Below are 22,707 nucleotides of genomic sequence, written 5' to 3'. Positions count from 1 at the left end.
AAGTAAATTTTAAAAACAGGGACAATTTTCAAAGAATATTTTAGCAATATAAGGGCAGCAAAGCATTGCAAGTAGGTCTTTTATTAACATACTAACTTTATTGGTAAACAAAAATACTAAATGAGGGTATAGTGTTTATATAATTAATAGCTGCATTGAAGAAGATATAGAATACACCCAAAGCTTAAAGATTCCAAATTTAAGAGTTATCTTTAAATACTCTAGAAAATGATACATAAGTAATATTTAATAAGTAGTGCAGATATAAGAGAAACACTCTCATAAGGGGAGGGAAAATACTTTAACTCAAACCTACCTCACCGAGGAAAATAAATCTTAAAAATTAAGTTACAAAAAACAAAAACAATTATCACTGCAACAGAAGAATTAAATTTTTCAGCTCTAAAAGTAAAGCATATAAGATTAATCAATCTGAATATACAGTAATCTAAACAACTTAAAATGTGGTAAAAAAAGATAAAAGTTTTAAAGCTATAAAGCCATTTTTCCTAGGTTGGCAGGATAAATATGTAAAAATGTCTATACTATAAAAAGCAATCTACAGATTTAATACAATTCTACCAAATTTTCAAAGACCTTCTTCACAGAGCTAAACTAAAAAAAAAATCCTAAAATTAACATGGAAATATATACACATACAAACAAAACAACCGAAGGTGGATAACAAAGCAGCTTTAAGTAGAAATAACACTGCTGAAAATCTCAACATTACTTAACATTAAACTATACACTACCAAAGTGATAAAGACAGCATGGTACTCATGCAAACACAGACATTAACTGATGACTAATGGATGCCACAGATTACCCAGAGAAAAACCCAAACAGATAACTTTTGGACAAAGGTAACAACAATAACAGCAACAAAGAAACAAACAAAAACCCACCAAACCCCACAGGAAAAAATGAAAACCTTTGCAACAAATAGTACTTACAAATTTGTTATCTACTTGCAGAATGAAATTAGATATGATGTATCTCTCACTCTGCATAAAAATCAACTTAAACTAGATCAAAGACCTTAACTTCAAACAAAACCACTTAGAATGCTAAAGAAAATCACAGGGAAAACACTTCACAACATATGCCAAATTCCTGAACAGAATTCCCACAGCACAGGAAAAAAGCCTCAGCAACTGACAAAGGTGATTAAATAAAACGTTTCTGCCCAGAAAAACAAATTATCAAAACTAATAGACAGCCTTCAGAAGGTTAAAATAAATAAATGGAAAAATTAAGCAAAAAACCAAATTCCTGCCAATCAATATTGGCCAATGATCTGAACAAAGTTCTCAAAAGAAGCAACATAAAGAAGCACTAATTCCTTCCAGCCTACAACTTGACTCAGAGCCAGTGCTCCAGACCCCCTCCCACACCCAGAGAAAGCCTGACTCCCAGGAGGTCCATCAAAACCAGGCTCATAGGTGAGACCCTCTGCCCTCCCTCCCACACCAACACCAGGACAAACTGGTACCCCCACAGGGTAATTATTAAAAGTCTCCCAAACAAACAAACAAAAAGTTCAGGGCTAGATGGTTTTAGTGCAAATTTCTATCTGACCTTCAAAAACGACCTAATAACAATACTTCTCAAACTATTTCACAAAACAGAAACAGAAGGAATACTACCCATTTCATTCCATGAAGTCACAGTGATAATACCAAAATCACACAAAGACCCAACAAAGAAAGAAAACTTCAGACCAATTTCATTTATGAATATCGAAAAAATCCTCAATAAAATTCTAGCAAACAGAATCCAAGAACACATCAAAATCACCATTCACAATTAAGCAGGTTCATCCCAGGGATACAGGGATGGTTCAATATACAGAAATCCATCAACATAATACACTATATAAACAAGCTCAAAGGGAAAAAAAAATCACAGGATCATCTCATTAGATTCTGAAAAGGCCTTTGACAAAATACAATACCCCTTATGTTAAAAGTCTTGCAAAGATCAGAAATTCAAGGCCCATACTTAAACATAATAAAAGTAATATACAGCAAACCAACAGCCAAATCAAATTAAACAAAGAGAAATTTGAAGTAATCTCACTAAAATCAGGGACAAGACAAGGTTGACCCTCTCTTCCTATTTATTCAATATAGTACTGGAAGTTCTAGCTAGAGCAATTAGACAACAAAAGTATGTCAAAGTGATACAAACTGGGAAGGAAGAAGTCGAGGTATTGCTATTTGCAGATGATATTGTAGTATACATAAGTGACTTCAAATCTACCAGAAAACTCCTACAGGTGATAAATAACTTCAGCAAAGTGGCTAGATATAAAATTAACAAATCAATAGCCTTCCTTTACTTAAAGGATAAATGGGCTGAGAAAGAAATTAGGGAAACAACACCCTTCACAATAGTCACAAATAATAATATCTTGGTGTAACTCTAATTAAGCAAGTGAAAGATCTGTATGACAAGCACTTCAAGTCTCTCAAGAAAGAAATGGAGGAAGACCTCAGAAGATGGAAAGATCGCCCATGCTCATTCATGGATTGGTAGGATTAACATAGTGAAAATGACTACCTTACCAAAAGCAATCTACAGATTCAATGCAATCTCCATCAAAATTCCAACACAATTCTTCATAGAGTTAGAAAGAGCAATTCTCAACTTCATCAGGAATAACAAAAAACCCAGGATACCAAAAACAATTCTCAACAATAAAAGATTTTGGGGGAATCACCATGTCTGACCTCAAGCTGTACTACAGAGCAATAGTGATAAAAACTTCATGGTACTGGTACAGAGACAAACAGGTAGATCGATGGAATAGAATTGAAGACTCAGAAATAAACCCACACACATATGGTCATTTGATCTTTGACAAAGAAGCCAAACCATACAGTATGAAAAAAATAAATCTTCAACAAATGACGTTGGTCTAAATTGCTGTCTGCATGAGAAGAAGGCAGATTGGCCCATATTTATCACCCTGCACAAAGCTCAAGTCCTAGTGGATCAATGACCTTAACATAAAGCCAGATCTACTGAATCTAACAGAAGAGAAAGTGGGAAACTGCTTTGAGTGCATGGGCACAGGGGAAATTTTTCTGAACAAAACATCAATGGCTCAGGATCTAAGATCAAGAACTGACAAATGGGACCTGGTGAAACTGAAAAGCCTCTGTAAGGTAAAGAACACTGTCAATAGGACAAAATGGCAAACTACAGATTGGGAAAAGATCTTTGCCAACCCTACATCTGATAGAGGACTAATATCCAATATATACAAAGAACTCAAAAAGTTAAGATTCCAGAAAACCAAATAACCCAATTAAAAAATGGGGTAAAAAGCTAATCAAAAATTTCTTAACTGAGGAATCTCAAATGGCTGAGAAGCACCTAAAGAAATGTTCAACATCCTTAGTCATCAGGGAAATGCAAATCAAAATGACCCTGAGATTCCACCTTACATCAATCAGAATGGCTAAGATAAAAACTCAGGTGACAGTAGATGCTGGCGAGGATATTGAGAAAGAGGAACGCTCCTCCATTGCTGGTGAGATTGAAAGCTGGTACAACCCCTTAGATATCAATCTGTTGGTTCCACAGAAAATTAGAAATTGTTTCGTTCTACCTGAAGACCCAGCTATACCACTACTGGGCATATACCCAAAAAATGCTTCAACATATAACAAGGGCACGTGCCCCACTATGTTCAGAGCAGCCTTATTTATAATAGCCTGAAGCCAGAAACAACCCAGATATCCCTCAATGAAAGACTAGATACAGAAAATGTGGTACATTTTCCCAATGGAATACTACTCAGCTATTAAAAACAATGGCTTCAGGAAATTTGGAGGTAAATGGATAGAACTAGAAAATGTCATCCTGAGTGAGGTAACTCAAACCAAAAAGCACATACATGGTAAGTGGATATTAGCCCCAAAGCTCAGACTATCCATGATAGAACTCCTAGACCATCTGAAGCTTAACAAGATGGAAGGCCAAAGTGTGGATGCTTCAATTCCACTTAGAAGGAGGAACAAAATAATCATAGGAGGCAGAGGGAGGGAGGGACCTGGGTAGGAAAGGGAAGGAGGAGAAAAAAAGAGGGGACAGGACCAGGTATAGGAAGAGGCAGGAGAGAAGTTCAGATGGCCAGGAGAAAGAATAAAAATAGTAGCAGTGGGGGGTGGGAAACTTGGGGAACCACTAAAACGTCACAGATGCCAGGGATGTGAGTAGCTCCCAGGACCCAATCAGGATGATGTTAGCTGAAATACACAACAGTGAGGAGATAGAACCTGAAGAGACCACCTCCAATAGACAGACATGGCCCCCCAGTGGAGGGATGGGGCCACCTACCCATCTAAAAATTAACCCAGAATTGTCCCTTTCAAAAAGAAATACAGGGACAAAAATAGAGCAGAAGCTGAAGGCCATTCAGAGACTGCCCCACCTTGGGATCCATTCCATCTGCAGACACCAAATCCCGACACTATTGCTGATGCCAATATTTGCTTGCAGACAGGAGCCTGGTATGACTGTTCTCTGAGAGGCTCTGCCAGGACCTGACTTAGATATTCACAGACAACCATTGGACTGAGACTGGGGACCCCAATGGAGGGGTTAGGGGAAGGGCTGAAGGAGATGAAGGAGATTGCAACCCTATAGGAAGAACAACTAACTGGACCCCTCATTGTGTAGCCCCGACTAGAATTCTGTATAAACCAGACTGGCCTTGACTTTTCAACACCCCTGATACCTCTGCCATGCAAGGGTTAGAATTACAAAGGTGTATTACTATAATGGGTTCCTATCATGTCAATCCTACTCTCCATGAAACTCAATCTCCTCTGAGCCCATCTGTCACTGACATTGCTCTTGACAAGACAACTGACAAATGCCATATTGCCAAAACCCAACTTACAATTTTCAGTCTATATCTTCTCACTCAAATAACAATTAACAGAGCCAACCATTTCTTTAAAAAAAAACATATTTACCTTCAACACTTGCTTCCTCTTCTCTAAAAGCCTTCTCATGCCTTTAAAATACTTACAATCTGATAGCTCTGAAATGTGTACTTCCCACACTTCTCCTGAACTCTAAGAGATACAGACAACAGAATGCCTTCTAAAATCACTTCACTTAGGGTCTCCTAATCATCTCAGCCTTACACATATCTAAAAAGACCTCTTCTCTTATAATGTACACAGCTTCTGGATTTTTTTTCTACACTTCTAGTTTTTCAATTTCAAATAAATGGTAGCATGGGCTGGAGAGACAGCTCTATGGCAGGAATGCTCAGTGCACAGTCACAGCGGCCAGTTAGGATCCCAGCACACACAGTAACAAACCAGATGCTCTGTCCACAAGAGAATCACAGAGCCTGGCTGGCTCCCAGCCTAGCTGAAAAAGCGCAAGCTGCAGGTTCACAGAGAGCCTGCCTCAAAGGAAGAGGCAGAAGGAGTGACAGACAGAAGACACCTAACGCTATCTTCTTGACAACTTGCACATTTATCAGATTCTACACCCAACATGCAAAGTAAATAAGAATGGGCATCATTATTCAGCAATCTACTGTAACAAATAACCTGAAAATGTAAGAAGTAATAGCATTAGAAAAATAATTAAATATTCAAGTAGAAAAAACATATTAAAAAGTATTCACATAAAGATAAGAATATTAGTTACTTTAAAAAAATTATCTTTATTATTACTTAAACTCAAGTAGAAAACAAACATCTTCCCATCAGTAAGATTAATAAAAATAAACCAACAACCTGCTACCTGAAAATAAATTTCAACAAAACTGAAATATATTACTATTTCCTGTCTCAGGAAAATATATCAAATATGCCTTACAGTATTTCCTAATTGTCTCACTATATCAAATACACCTCAATATTCCCTAACTATCTCATTATATCAAACATTCCTTTGTATTTCCTAATTGTCTCACTATGTCAAATATAATTCAGTATTTTCTAACTGTCTCATGTTATAAAAAACCACACAAATTTTTGTATTTTTATGATATTGGCTTAGTTTATCTCATATAGATTTTTACTACTTCATACTACATTTACCTCTAAAGGATGAAGGTTCCTGAAGAGCGTTACTTGCCAGTCTTGCTGGTCCACAGAACACCAGGACAGTAACAGGTGTCACGGCTGAACAACATCTGATATTAGCAATTCTATGGGCTCTGGTCATTTCATCATAAATAAGCCAATCCGTGGGCAATGCCTGAATCGCTGCAGCCTGACCATTGGCTGGAGGAATCTATTAAGATAGACAGGAAGAAAGAAAGAAAGAAAGAAAGAAAGAAAGAAAGAAAGAAAGAAAGAAAGAAAGAAAGAAAGAAAGAAAGAAAGAAAGAAAGAAAGGAAGTCAATCCCTTAATTTATTGGTAATACTTTTAAGTTCTTTAGTAAAACATAATGTACATTAGTACTCAAAAACTGAAGCAACCCCTTGTTCTGGTTTATAGAGATTCCCTCACTACTTTTCCAATGTTACCTCTTCTATTTCTAAGATTTAATATTTTATTACACACATTTTCCAAATTATTTTGCTAAAGCAGAGGTAGTTGGAGTATTTTTGTTTATCTTCATTACCACAAGGTCTAAGAGCATTAAAAATGTTTTACCTTTTTGTATTGAGGCTGACTGAGAACTGAAGTGGGATGAAAGCGTACTTTTTTTTCCTTTGGCCCTGTCAATACTACATTCTCTCTGTCCACATGGACTAAATTAGGATACATGCCTGCTACCAATGCAGCTTTAACAACAGCCCAGTTCTCGGAGTTTGTGTTAACATCTCGAATGTCACCACCACCTCGTGCTCTAACAAAACCTAGGTGGACAAAAAGAGCATACTAATCTTTTCTATTTCGCAAAAGGCACTTTAACATTTATGGACATTTGACAACAGAAAATGTAACCTCACACAAATTTAACAATATCTATCTCTATGACTAACATTATCCATTCTGGCAAATGTGAAGTATAAAACTAACAAAGCAAAGTTTATATCTGTTCAGGCTAGGTGAACTATATAAGTTACTGGGAAAAGATATCATATGTAATTCCAACTGTCGCTTTATCGTTCATTGTCCTGAGCATTTGGGATGTTGGTGGATGGCTATTACACCTGCCTCTATATGCACATTCTTCTGTAAAGCCATTGATCAGTTGCTGGGTTGGTTAGCTTTTTGTCAGCCTGACAAGCTAGAGTCATCTAAGAAGAGGGAACCTCACTTAAAAAAATACCAAATACCCCCCTCTGGCCTATAGGTAAGTCTGTGAGGTATCTCCTTGATTGCTGATTGATGTGGCAGGGGTCAGTCCACTATGGGCAGTGCCATCCCTGGCAGGTGGTCCTGGATGGTGTAAGAAAGCAGGCTGAGCAAGCAATGGAGAGCAAGTCAGCAAGCAACAATTCCAGAGCTTCTGTCTAGTTCCTGCCCTGACTTCCTTTGTTGGTGTAACAACTAAAAGCTGAAATAAGTCCATTCCTTCCCAGGTTGCTTTTGATCACGGTCTTTATCATAGCAAAAGAAATCAAACCAAGACAGCTGCCATCATAAACATTCTCCAAGTTCACAACTTGAAATCCAAACCAGTCTTTGACTTTTACCCATATTTTCATTTTCTCAGACATCATCTCTAACAGTATAGTTAAGTATGCATGCTGTATGCTTAAATTTTAAAAACCCTTTACATTTTCCCATATTAAAAACAAATCTAAATTCTCAATTATCTCTTTACCCTAATACTTTGACTAACCTATAAAACCAGATTTGGGTATTAATGACTATCACTTCAGTTAACTATGTTACTTAAAAAACAACAAAACCTTCAAAGCCATTCTAAAAGAAAACAGTAACATTAGAAAAACTGCATACCTTCAAGGTATTACCAATCATTTTAGTGTTCCACATGTATACAGCAGCTATATTAATCTACTTAAATTTTTATATTCACATATTCTTATATTAAGTGTACACACACACACACACACACACACACACACTTAAATTCACCAAGTTAAACAACTTCTAATTGGAAGAGTTAAAAGTAAATATAACAACTTTATATATATGTATATATGTATGTATATATATATATAAAACTTGCTCTGCCAACAGTATCAAAAGGGTATACTGATCACGTTCATACACCTTTATACATAGTTTTACACATAGTTTATATAGTTTTACACAACCAGTGTAATATTTTACTTCATCAACAAGCAAAAGTACAGAGGTTGGAGAAGTGTAAACATCAGCTCATGAATACAGACAGTGTTATGTAAAGAGAACAGAAACTGTCATCACCTTAAATCTGAAAACATGAAGTAAAAGGTGTCCTATGTAGGGAATCTTTACCTGATGCTCTAAGCTGACCAAGCAACTGTGTTCTCATGCCTATAATGATTTCCATTGTAGCTTGTGAAAGAAAATTCTTTTCACAAAAGGCTCGCTCCCACCCATCACTTCGTGCTTTCTGCCATGCCTACAAAAAAAACAAACAAAGAAACAAACACAGATTCTGGAACAAAAATTGTCTGCCAATCACATCTAACTGAGGCAACAAAATAATACCACTACTATACTAGACACTCAAGGTAAAGTATTATTCTGATAGTTTTACAAAAGTCTAAAATTTTATAATCAAACTAGACTTGTCATTTAGTTTATACACAGCTGGTATGATATCAACTGAGTTTCAAAACTCTCAATGAGAACTAAACACCATGTGATTCAAATAACCAACTCTGTAAAAATAATTATTCTCATAGATCTAGTTTGGGGCTGGTATATAAACAGCTAGTTTTATTACAACTGTGAGAGGCTTTCCACTTATATATTCCATTAAAATATTTTATATCTAGGAATCCTAAAAGTTCTAATAATGAAAATAATTATAATCTCTATGCAATTCTCCCAATTTGATTGGAAATCAAAAGTGGGGTTTCTAGAAATCATACATACAATATAAAAATCTGGCCTTTGAAAATATGCTATTCTGGCTTGAACATGACTAAAAATAAGCCATATCTCATCTCATCTGCTTTCAAAGGACTGGAAAGGACACAACACAGGAATCCTACTGCAGATTTCTGATTATTACTAAGTGTCTATAATATATACTATCTAATATCCTAGCTGAACAGTGCATTACTTAATATTAATCATAAAAGGGTTTGCAACTGCTGAAATTACATATGTTAGAAAAAATTTGAGTGCCTGAAGCAGTGCTTTCCATATAAACAAGAAAAATGTAAGGATGTAGAGAGGCATAGCCTAGAGTCAAGAAATTCAAAGAAAAAAAAGACATTTGCTTTTTAAGAAATAATGTATTTTCCCTAAATATCTGGATTTCTAAATTACACTGTATTTCTCACCTCAGAGGTATCTTATCATTCTTTCTTTATTCAATATCTCACTATAGTTTTCTAAGATTTTAAATTATTTTTTGTTTATGAAATTAAATTATTGACATAAAGTCTTAAGTGCGTAAGAAAAATACTGTTAAAAAAAGAATTTCACAAATAATACTAAATCTAAGATGTTTTTCTTTAAGTCTTTGTTCTGTGTCTTCTATATAGCAACAGCCATTATAAATAATTTTAACAGTTATTTCTGGCCAAATAATGACTGAAGAGTAAGCAATATTTAAACATTGTAAATATGTATATGTATGCATAAATCCTAATTAGATAAGAGGGGAGCAAAAATCTAAAATTTTATAATCAAACTAGACTTGTCATTTACTTTATATACAACTGCTATCATATCAATTGAGTTAAAATTTCTCCCATATACTCCTTTTGGCTTTCATATTCATGGCCTCTTTCTTCATTAACTGTTACATGCACGAGCACATGTGTATACACACACACACACACACACACACACACACACACACACACTGTTAAATATAGGATGCTCAATCTATATAATGTATGTATGTTTTCAGGGCTGACCATTGGGGAAGACTATTTCCCTCTCTGCATTCTTTAGTTGCCTGTACTTCTTTGTGTAGGGTTGAGGCCTCATGATCTTTCCCCTGTCCACTTCTGCCCTATTGATAGAACATGACTTCTAAGACTAGAGAGATGGCTCAGTAGTTAAGAGCTCTGTTGCTCTTGTGGAGGACCCAGGTTCAGTTCTAAGCACTGACATGGTGGCTCACAACCACCCATAATCCTACTTCCAGGGAATCAAACTCCTTACCTCCACAGACATCAGGTACACACATGACATATATACATACGTACAGGAAAAATACTCATACAGATAAAAATAAATAAATCTTAAATAAAAATAAATAGGGCTGGTGAGATGGCTCAGTGGGTAAGAGCACCCGACTGCTCTTCCAAAGGTTCAGAGTTCAAATCCCAGCAACCACATGGTGGCTCATAACCATCCATAACAAGATCTGACTCCTTCTGGAGTGTCTGAAGACAGCTACAGGGTACTAACATATAATAAATAAATAAATCTTTAAAAAAATAAAATAAAAATATAAATAAAACGTGACTTCCAAAGTAAAACAAAATTAACAGAGTATTTAGTTTTTATTTTAATTTTTAAACTGCTATACTTGCCCCAGAATGTATTAAATACACCACATTTAACAATAAACAAAAGTGACAACAATACCTGAAACGCTCTCAGAAGTGCCATGTGGTCACTGAAAGTCCCTGCAGTGAAACGTTTCCTACAAAGCATAGCTGCACGTTTCTGAGAGGCCTGGGTAGGCAGCACAAAAGGATCACGATAAGCAAGTGTGCAGGCAATTGTAAGGATGGGGTCCAGACACTTTAAAACAACAGCACACAGGACCATTTTCCCAAGATGCGGTTCTACTGGCAAATCAGCCAAATGATACCCAAGTTCAGTCAGATCTTCCCATGCATCCATTGCATCTATTGTCTAGGAAAAAGGAGGAGAAAAAAGACTGACATACCTCAAAATGATGTTTAAATTAAAAACACAGTATGAAATAATGTAAATATTCTTTTACTATCATATCACATAAAAATATATTTTGTGTTAGATATATATATATATATATATATAACAACTATATCTACTATTTTAAATTATAAAAGCACTAAAGTACTGATCAAGTAACAATTTTTAAAAGAATAAAACTATTTAAAGCATATGCTCATTTAGTTTAAATTTTAAGTTGAAAACACAAACAAGTAAAATAATGAAAACACCAACCTTAAGCATCTGAACCGCATTTCTTACAATTAAAGCTGGGGGCGGTTCAGGGGCTTTCATAAGAAAGTCAGCAATGGTGCAATTAACTGGGGCTAACAGTTTGGTATGTAAGCAAAGTTCCTGGAACCACAATGACAAAAGAATTAGAAACGGTAAAACTATACCACTGACTTTTATATTAAGGAAACCATGAGAACTATTGAGTCCCAATCACAAACTAGCAAAGGATTAGGGGAAAGAACAACATCTTCAGTGAAACTTGCTCGTAACACCCTCAACCAACTGACACCAAAATGATCACTGCCCCTGCTGGCAATGTTTTGTTTTTTTTTTTTTCACAGATTTTACCCTCACCACTTAAAGAGAAACTATCCAAACAGTAAGTCATTTTTCTCCCTTTATGATCACTTCATTCTATCATCTTTTTCCATTCAACAAATATTTGGGTGCTTTTGACGGTCAGGCATATGCAACAAATGGATAGATGCCTGCTCTTTTGGAGTTCATAGAAAAATGAAAAACAGACCTTAGATTACTTTAGCACATCATTATTTATAATTACTTATATCTATGCTAAGTGCTATGAAGGATACCGGGTGCTATGAGGGTGTGGCAGTACATAAATTGTAATTAAGTTCCAGAAGGAGCTGGAGAAGAAGACTAGAAGTCAAAGACAGTATCCAAGAAGAAATGATACTTACACTAAGATGTACATAATAGGAGTTTAATCATAAATTAAGTAAGGAAAAGAAATTCAGAAATGGGTTAGCACACATGAAAGCGAAAGAAGTAAGTATAACTTAAAAAACACTAAATCTGGAAAGAGTAGAAACATGAGGACAGGGGATTCGGAACATCTGAAGAATTTAGTTAATAATTTAGGTTCCAAAAGTTTTTCATTATATATCTGAGGAACAAAAAATCTTGCAAAGACATTAGCAATATGAAATCACAGGGATACGAATGTCAAAAATGTGATTCTGTATCACTTGAAAGACTGGAAGCAAGTATCTAGGCTTCAAGACTAAAAAGCCAATTTGGGGGCTGGACAGATGGCTTGGTGGTGAAAAGCAGTGGAGCCAGGCTGAGATCCCAGCATTCATGTCAGGCAGCTTACAGTCTTCTGCAACTCCACCTCCAGGGGATGTGAGGAGACATACTGGCTTCCAAAGGCACCATATACATGGGCATTCTTATATACAGACACATAAGCATGCATATAAAATAAAAATAAAAAGAGTAAATCTTTCAAACAGAATCAAACTGATATTCTTCTAGTAGTTTTCCATGAAAGCAGAAAACTCAAAGAAAAGCAATGAAGATTTGGAGATCTCCGTGAATATAATAGAATTACAAAGGTAGAGGCTCAGCATCTTACATTATGATGTTGGGGTTACCTCCTATAACTTAGATTTAGTTCCTAATCCTATCTAGAATTTTCAAAATCCACAATATATATTTGAGACTTTTAAAATGCTAGAAGTACACACACACACACACACACACACACACACACACACACACACACACTTATTTTTGAATGGCTCCCATATTTTAAATGTATACCAGTAACTTTAAAAAATATCTGAAGGCTCAGTAAGATTTATAGAGAAAAATCATTTTTGTGGCTATATCCCACTTCATAAAACTTATGATTTTATTTTGCAAACTGAATTTATTCAAGCCCAGTCTGTAGAAATGAAATGAGACCTGTCCCCTCACCCACAAAGCCTTAGAGCTTTAGGTCTACCTGCAATGGCATTCTCAAGAGTTCTGGCGTCTGAAATTCCAGCATGTTCTGAAATCGAAGTCTACTAAATAGACGGAAACAAATTCCAGGTCTACATCGTCCCGCTCTTAAAATAAGACATAAAATTAAGACTCAGATAAGGATAAATACAGTAATAATGAAACTTCATACTGATGTGATTTAGGAGACAGAAAAACAAATCATGATCAAGACATCTGAGTTCTAATCCTCATTTAACCTCCACAAATACATTTAGAAGGTATTTTGTGCTCTGGGACTCAATATTATCATTTACTGAGCAAGATTCATAAACATGCCATCAAGAGTTATAGATTAAAAAGAAACACACAAAGAAATCAGTTTGTAGCATAAATATGAAATCAAGTGAAATTCAAAGCATGAATGCTTAGTAATTTAAATTTAATCAACGTCACTGAGATGTTATCAAGCACTATGTTCAGGTCCACTGATCAGAGTTAACAAATTGTGGGTTACATAACAACAAAGCTCTGGCATTTACCCTATGATCACAGAGACACAGTTTCTTGGAAAGCATCAGAAAATATAATGATGTAGCCTCCGTTTAGTTCTTCTAATCAGGGATATAACTAGTGTCTGGGATGGATGACAGATACTCCCACCCTTCCGCAGTTCACAACCAAGAAAGGATAAAGAACGCTCTCTTCCCCTCCCAGCAGCTCCACAGACCCAGGTGGGAGTATGTGCTCAATTCCCCTCTCCACACTGACATTTGATATCACTTGGGCTTGCAACATAGCCTAAATTTAACTTTTGGAAAATTACCCCAAAGGGCCAGTGAGATAGCGCAGGGATTATAGGCATTTGCCATTAAGCCCAGAGACCTTAGTTCTATTTTCAGGAACCACATGGTAGAAGAAAACCAGTTCCTGAAAGGTTTCATCTGAAAACCACACGTATGCCATAGCATGTAAGTGCCTCTGACACATATTCAAAATAAAGGAATATAATTTAAAATTTTCTAGTTAATTAATTTTTTAAAGTATCAAAACAGTTTGCTTGGAAAAGTCACTATAAAATTAAGACTACTATGAAAACTAACATAGCATAAAAGGAAGAATATATGACAAATATGAAATATGTAATATCAGTATCACAGGCAATTAAATGAAAGTAAGCTATGCATTAATTATAACATACAATATACATTACCTGCCTTTGCGCTGTATGGCACTAGCTTTGGAAATCCATACCATTTTTAACATTGTAACAAAATTCAGTGCATCAAAGGACTTCTGTAATATTTAAATCATTTTTAAATTAAATCATTTTAACATAAAATCAGTTTTGTGCTAAAACATGATCTGTACTACTAACAAGGAAATAAATATTATCGACATATTTTTACATGCCAAGTTAAACTTAAAGCCCCCTCTTGATTATTAGAAGAAACTGTTTGTTAAAAACTGAGGTTTCTGTTTTTGTCAGGCACTGGCAGAGCCTCTCAGGAGAAAGCTGTATCAGGCTCCTGTCAGCAAGCACTTGTTAGCATCTGCAATAGTGTCTGGATTTGGTAACTGTATATGGGATGGATACCCAGGTGGGGCAGTCTCTAAATGGCCTTCCTTTTAGTCTCTGCTCCACACTTTGTCTCTGTATCTCCTCTCACGGGCAGTGGACTGAGCACTGGGTCCCCAACGGAGGAGCTAAAGAAAGGACCCAAGGAGCTGAAGGGGTTTGCAGCCCCATAGGAGGAACAACAATATGAACCAACCAGTACCCCCAGAGCTCCCAGGGACTAAACCACCAACCAGAGTACACATGGAGGGAACCATTGCTCCAGCTGCATATGTAGCAGAGGATGGCCTTGTCGGACATCAGTGGGAGGAGAGGCCCTTGGTCCCATGAAGGCTCGATGCCCCAGTGTAGGGGAATGCCAGGACAGGGAAGCTGGAGTGGGTGGGTTGGTAAGTGGGGGAGGGAAGATGGGATAGGGGGTTTTCAGAGGGGAAATGAGGAAAGGGGATAACATTTGAAACACAAATAAAGAAAATATCTAATTAAAACAAAACAAAATAAAACAAAACAAAACAAAAAACCCTCGGGTTTCCTGGTTATAAGTATTCTAATGAAGGGCAAACTGAACTTAGAAGACCTATACAATTCCTTATGCTATGCTTTGCAGAGCTGTTTGCAGTTCTCTCCTACAGTTTAATAAAAACTGATTCTCACAAGACACCAAGACTTTATTGTGACATCAACATGGCTACCTAGACATAACCTGAACAAGGACAACATCAATGGGCATTCTGCATGGAATGGGGAAAGCCTGCTGTGCCTCAACCCTGGACAAAGAATTACAGGCAACTGGGGGATACTGAGAGCAGGAGACATGGTCTTCCCCAGACAAGGACAGGCGGATCACGTATGTACAGGTTACATTGGATACACTGAGCAGGCTGGATTTCTATATTCAGGAGAGAGGGAAGGGGCAGGCAAGGGATGAGTTGGAGGAAAGAAAGGAAAGGGAGGAAATGATGTGATTATCATGTCAAAAAAAAATTTAAAACTTTAAACAACAAAGTATAAAATGTAAAAATAGGATTCTCTGATAATGTTTTTTTTTTATCATATTTATACCATTTTAAAAAATAGGAGTGACCAGAAAAAGATATTTGCTGAAATGTTTCTCAGGGAGAAAATCTCTGGAAAAATGATTTAGCAAACTAAACATTTCAAAGTAAAGTATTTTAACCCTTTCTACTTAAAACCCTACCGAGTTACCAAGAAGCCTCTCCTGAATGTATCAAAGGAAAATATGAAAATAATCATTAACACCAGCCTGCCTCAAAGTGCCTAAAGTCAATGAATATCTGCTGTAGGAGAAATTTTTTGTTTGGTTTGGTTCTTGGTTTGTGTTTTTGAGACAGGGTTTCTCTGTGTAGCCCTGGCTGTCCTGGAACTCACTCTGTAGACCAGGCTGGCCTCGAACTCAGAGGTCTGCCTGCCTCTGCCTCCCAAGAGGTGAGATTAAAGGCATGAGCAACCACCATTTGGATAGGAGAAATATTTTTAAATACATTTCTAGGAAGAATACATATTTCAAGCATTCAGTGTCCTTGCTTTTTCTTGTATAAAACTAATACAGAGAGCAAATATAATGTATTCTTTAATAAGTTTACTTAAGGAATTTTTGAAAATATGCTACTTAGCTTATAATATCGGTTTCATTTGTTAGTTTTGTATATAAAATAACTTTCGATACTATCTTTGTGCGTAAGTCATGATTTGATAACACCTAAAGAAATTAATTTCTAAAATACTCAAAACCTACTCCCTTCAGCTTTAAATAATTTAAGAGCAATGGATCTGCACTTTGTTTTCTCCTCTTTGAGGCAGGTTCTTACCATGTAGCCATGCTAGCTGTGAACCTTAGACCATCCTGTCTCAATCTCCCCCATGCAGGAAGCATAGGTATGCAGCAAATCTGGTAAGTGTTGAGATTTAAAGGCTTATCACTTACCTTAATTGACACTATCATATTTATTCTTGTTTTACAATAAATTTGAACAAAATTTATAAAATTTTATTCTCTGTAAGATAATCCTAAAATTATATCAAAAACATTAACTTTAACACTAAAAATGATTACTAATATCCACTTAGTCATCTCTTCCTTAAAAACCAATTACCTCTATTATATGATCTAGCAAAAGTTAGCTACACTGGGAACTATTAGTCATGCTAATACTGAAAAGAAACAAATGTTATCACTTATTTATGATAGAAGAAATTCTTTTGCAAAGGGTCCAGTAGGAAATATTTTACACTCTGAGGTCTTTGCTGCAATTTATGAAATGCCACAATGGAATGAAAGAACCAACAAATAGCCAGGTAGTGATTTGCATTTGCTGAGTAAATGTAGTGGTGTTCACCCTGATTTATGTTGCTGTTGGTTTTTATGTATGTGTCCATGCATATGTGTGGGTGAGTGTGTGTCTGGAAGCCAGAGATCCACAGCTTACATTTTTCCTGATTGCTTTCCACTACAGTTTTTGAGACAGGGCTACTCAATGAACCTAGAGCTCAGATTTGGTGATTTGTCTCTATCTTCCTAGCATCGGGAATTGCAAGCACACAGTAACATGTTCAGCCTTTTACACAGGTTATGAGGACTAGAACTCTGGTTCTCACACTTAAAGAACAAATAGTGAGCCATCTCCCTAGCCCTAGTTCCCAGGTTTTTATTTTCCTTTGTTAATCAAGGTTCTCTTAATAAATATCTTCAAAACACCTACTATATACTATCTATGATGCATTAAATGATATCAATGAACAAGTGGAATATGACCCATCCCCATATATGGGAGGAAAACAGAAAATATGTAATCATATTGCCACAATGTGACAAATTTTTATTTTAACTATTCAAACTCTTTACTTTCTTAGTAGTAATTAGTAAGTAGAAGCTAATCTTTTTGCCTACTTTGTTGGAACACCAAAATATATCCCACGTACTAAATTTAATAATAGTTTAGTTAAAAACAACATATACTGTGTTAAACTCGTCTATAAATTTTCCAGTAAGTGAAAGTCTCCGTCTTCATTAAGTACAAATAGAACTTCTTCATACATACCTCTTTCACCTTACCAGAATCAATAACAAACACAACATCATTGACAGTGATGCTTGTCTCAGCAATATTGGTGGAAAGGATCTGCAATGCAATATGATTTTATTATTAATATGAAAATAGATCAATGAATTAAAAAACAGAACATAAAAGATCTCATGATGCTTACTATTTTTCGGACACCTGCAGGTGGATTTTTTAATACCTTCTTTTGATCAGATGTCTGCATATTTGAATGAAGCATAAAGACTTGATACCTGTTTACAATTAAAAAGAAAAAAATGCACTCGAGTACCTGTCAGCTAGCATAAGGAACAAGTACAGATCTTTATAGTTTACCTATGTGTATTGTCAGCAAACCGCTTGTCATCAAAGAGGATACGATCCCTCAAACCAACAATTTCATCATATCCAGGTAGAAAAATTAATATTGCACCTTGGAGAAAAACATTTTTAATAGTAAATCTTATGAAATTAAACACAATCAACAAAACTAGTAATAAAGAATAATATGATGTGAGTTCAAGTATTGGTATACGATTATAAAAGAATCACTCTTGCATATATCAAAGAATTACAGAAAAAAAATTTTACACCTAAATACTAATTTTCAACAGAGTTTGCTCCAGTTCTTTCAAACAGTACTCACCAGCATCACAGCTATGGCAGATATTATATAGAAGATGCATGATCAAATCCAAGTCTACTTTTTCATCATCAAAACTATGATGGTAAGCTTTCAGTAGCTCTCTGTCTTCTGCACTAAGGTCATTTCCATTTGTTTGAACCAAGGAACTTTCATCTAGGTTTCCAAATTCCAATGAAGCACTAAGAAAAATGTCAAATCAGTTTTTATTGAAAAGAATAAGACTTAAAGTCCAAGGTTTTCCACAGAATCCCAATATCCCCTAAAGGTGTTGTCACTTCATGTATTATCTATAGTTAATTTGTGTGCTGATTGTAAACATATTACTCAAGTTAAATTTAGTAAGTGCTTTTAGAAAAACTACAACCCAAAGAAACTTCATTAAAAATGCAAAAATGACTTATAAATATATCAAGATGCTTAACATAAACTGTCACTAAGGAAATATATACCCAAACTACAAAGGTGCCATTCCACAACCAAAAGGAAGGCTAACATCAAAAAGGCAGTTAGAGCCGGGCATGGTGGCGCACGCCTTTAATCCCAGCACTCGGTAGGCAAAGGCAGGCGGATTTCTGAGTTCAAGGCCAGCCTGGTCTACAGAGTGAGTTCCAGGACAGCCAGGGCTATGTAGAGAAACCCTGTCTCGAAAAACCAAAAAACAGCAGTTAGGTGATAGGGATAGTACAGAAATACTAAAACATTCCTAGGGAAAAAAAAATGTAGACTGATACAGCAATTTTGGAACACTGGCAGTTCTCCAAGGGATAAACACAGTGTTTATGACATTTCCTAGCAATTCCACTCCTAGGTACAGGTAGAAGAGAAATGGAAATAGATGAATGGATAATGGATGGATAGATAGGGTTAGATATCTATATTAACTGTCAGTTTAAATATTTGAGTTCCTATTTATAATCGTTAAGAGTGAAAATAGCCTAAATATTCATATATTGACAAATGAACCATGGTATATCAACAGAAAGGACTATTGGTTGGAAATAAAACAGATAAACATTAAAATCAGTAAGATTAAAAAGAAAAGAAAGTTACAAAAGACTGCATATCATATTGCTCTATTTACACAAAATGACCAAATAGACTAAGAAATAGAAAGAAGAAATAAATTGGTGGCTAGCCTAAGAACTGGGAGTTAGGTGGGAAAATAAGTAAATTGTGATGGGCACAATTTTTTGTGTGTGATTAAAAATGCTCTAATATTGACTGCAATGACTCTGAACACTTAAAAAAAGTCACTAAATGTGAATTGAGGTACAGGCAATATTTCAATAAAATTTTACTACAAAATGAAATATCTTATTATGGACTTAAATAAAGTGCCTTTGCTACATTTTAATCTCAAACTCCATATTTTAGGTTTTTTGAGACTTTTTAGTAAAAGAGATATAGCTATATGAGTTTTTATATAAGATAAAATCAAATAGAAGTCACCAATGTATTCTAAAATACATTAAAATTTGCTTTAGTATCTAAAAAAAACTATGTAATTTATCTAAATACCTGACTAAAATAATCTAAAATGTCTAATGAAAGATAATTAGGGACCAGAGATATAGATCTATGGAAGAATGCTGACATAGCATGCTCAAGCCCTGGGTTCCATCTTCAGAAACACACACACGCACACACACACACACACATGGGGGGGGGGGCAGTGGGAATACCCTTATTGCATTGGTGATTTTTCTCATTTTGTTAGTTAAAATAGTGTATGCAGTATTAATAAGAAAACAAGTTCATGGAATTTTAATTAAAATCCACAGTCCCATGATCCAGGGCTCTTTTCAATACTTTTTAGCCATTTCTTTGTTATTTACTCCTACTGCCATATATCTGCTACCATATTTCAATGTGGCGTCTGTACCTTTTATTGAAACCCTTTTGTTGTGTGATAACTTATCTCCACTTCTCAGTATACCCAGGAACCTGATGGTCAAAGTCTAAGCCTAAAGCCTGTGCAGCTTGACCTCCCATTCCTGCCAGAGAGGAAGGAACATCATGTGGGTACAGGAGATGACCTGGCATGCTACAAACTTATCAAAGAGAAGTTAAAAGAAATCTATAATTATTTTAGGCCTTTGCCATTCAAAGGTCACAGAACAAGTATATACAGAGTTCTGACACTAAAATCAGCTTGTTTCTCACTGGTACTGAGTTTTCTTAGCTTTGCTAAATTAGTTATTTCTAGTCAGCATGATACCTATCATGCCAAAACTCATTAATAACATCCATCTGTTTTATGTCCTCTCTGCTTGACAGTTTTAAACTTTCAGTTATTTCAAGATTTAATTTTACTTATGTGTATGGAGGCCAGAAGAGAGCATTAGACACCTTGGAGCTGGAATTACAGGAAGTCTTGAGCCCCCTTTTACGAGTGCTGAAATCTTCAGGAAGCACTCTTAACCACTGAGTTATCTACATAGGCCCCTAAATGTTCACACTTCAAAAAACAAAAATCATCATTCTGGTAGGGGAAATGCAGAGACAAATATACATTTGAATCTATCATGTCTTGAATGTGTGTATATATGTGCTATGGATTTATGCATGATCATCTTTGTATAGGTGCTCACGTGCATGTGAGCGTATATATAGAAGCCAGGGGTCAACCTCATTTGTCATTTTTTTAGATACCATCCCCATTTCTTTTTGAGTCAGAGTCTCTTCCTGGGACCTGGAGCTTGCCAAGTAAATGGTTAGTTTGGGTAGTCAGGGAGTCCCATTCATCTTCCTGTCTCCATCTCTCCAGTGCTGAGATTACAAAAATGTACCATCACAGGGGCTCTCTTACGTGTGTTCTGGATATCAAAGTTAGATCCTCACATTTATTCAGTAAGCACATTACTGACTGAGCTACCTCTTCATTCTCCATATACCATGTTTAAGTGGAAATCTCTCAAATTTTCAAAAAAGTTTTTAAATAAGGTAAATATATATAATATGTCTTATTAATAACCTGAAGAAAATTCTTTTACAACTACAAAAGTAAATCTCCAGGTAAAAGAGAGTAAGTGCCTTACCTTTTACAGACTCTGATTTACACGGCTATGATTTTTTTAAAAGTAAAATTAATTTTAAGTAATATTAAAGTTTTACCTGTAAGATTCTAGAAGATCCACAATTTCAGTCTGTCCAAAGTGCTTAGCCCAATCTAAAGCCATCCTGCAAATTTCAAAGATATTAGACTGAGAAATAATGTTTTCAAAATTATTTAACTAGTCACCCAAAATTATTTACTCATTATACATCAATTATTATACAACAGATTTTAAAATAAGGACAATCATAAGAAAATTTCAAAGGTGTGTGCAACTATATCATGCTATACAAAGAATGGATACAATCTAAAATTACCAGCCATTTGATGCTTTACTGTGGACATTGGCTCCCATACTAATTAATTGCTCTACTTGGCTCGTAAAGCCCCGTCCTGCAGCAACCATCAGAGCTGTTGCACTGGTCTCACTATGCCTATAATCAACTAAAAGAAGAAAAGGATGTGTTAAATGTTCAAATATTAAAGTCTTCCATTGTTTTAGTTAAGTAGTAGAACTGACTACACAATTAACCTGTGACTGGTTCCTTCATTTTAAATGACAGCAACATTATATAACCTTCAACTCTCCCATTCACAAATGTTCTTGCATAAACATGGTAGAATAAAGTCTATCTTTTGAGGAATAAGAAGAAATTATTTAAGGTTTATTTATATAATTAAGAGGAAAAAAAAGAAAGCTATTGGCTGCAGAACCCTTCAATGGTGATTTTTTATCTACATATTGCCTTGTTTATTAAATAACAAGACATAGAATTAAAGAATTTAAAAGTTAATTTCCATCAATAACTAGCAATAAATGCCTTAAAGCAAAGTTCTTAAGGATTTTAGATTACTATAATACTAAACTCAAAGAAATAAATGACCCAAGAAGAGAAATAAACACTACACACTTTTATGACCATATTCAAAGTAATTTAGTAATCACCAGAGAAACCAAGGAAGACAGTCAAGAGTCATAGTTAAATATTTAAGTTGCTTTATCAATATTTTAAAGCAATGTAGTAGACAAAGTGATAAGCCAACAATAGGCTGAGTTAATATACATGTAAATAACAGTAATTTCAACAGCCAGCAGTGGTATCACTCACCTTTAATCCCTCAGGAGGCAGAGGCAGGCAAACACTGAGTTAGAGGCCAGTCTGGTCTACACAGTGATTTCTAGAGGTGCCAGAGCTATACAGCAAACCCGTCTCAATAATAATAATAATAATAATAATAATAATAATAATAATAATAATAAATAAAATAAAATAGTAATTTTAAAAAGAATAGAGACTTTAAGATCAATAGACCTAGTATATCCTAAGGTGGTCACTAAGGAATTAAGATGAGAACAAGAGAGCATGTGTTTAATTTTATTTTACATTTATTTATTAATTTAAGGGACAC

The 22,707-nt window shown here is 35.4% G+C and overlaps 1 protein-coding gene across 1 annotated transcript in view; it reads right to left on the bottom strand.

The window, feature by feature from the left end:
• Ythdc2 (YTH domain containing 2) overlaps nt 1-22,707 on the bottom strand; it is a 61,820-nt gene that overhangs the window by 17,295 nt on the left and 21,818 nt on the right. The window contains exons 11-23 of the mRNA XM_021214279.2: nt 21,615-21,741; nt 21,357-21,422; nt 18,243-18,421; nt 17,933-18,029; nt 17,763-17,850; nt 17,597-17,677; nt 14,172-14,254; nt 12,981-13,086; nt 11,231-11,350; nt 10,661-10,933; nt 8,381-8,507; nt 6,641-6,846; nt 6,078-6,273 (exon numbers count right to left, since the gene is read on the bottom strand). Of these exons, the coding sequence (XP_021069938.1) occupies nt 6,078-6,273; nt 6,641-6,846; nt 8,381-8,507; nt 10,661-10,933; nt 11,231-11,350; nt 12,981-13,086; nt 14,172-14,254; nt 17,597-17,677; nt 17,763-17,850; nt 17,933-18,029; nt 18,243-18,421; nt 21,357-21,422; nt 21,615-21,741 (1,749 nt within the window). The remainder of the gene's footprint in view (nt 1-6,077; nt 6,274-6,640; nt 6,847-8,380; nt 8,508-10,660; nt 10,934-11,230; nt 11,351-12,980; nt 13,087-14,171; nt 14,255-17,596; nt 17,678-17,762; nt 17,851-17,932; nt 18,030-18,242; nt 18,422-21,356; nt 21,423-21,614; nt 21,742-22,707) is intronic.

This window comes from Mus pahari, chromosome 15 (genome assembly GCF_900095145.1).
Source record: "Mus pahari chromosome 15, PAHARI_EIJ_v1.1, whole genome shotgun sequence".
Lineage (NCBI taxonomy): Eukaryota > Metazoa > Chordata > Mammalia > Rodentia > Muridae > Mus > Mus pahari.
Note: the sequence above shows the minus strand (reverse complement) of the source record. Positions and strands in the feature narration are given on the sequence as shown.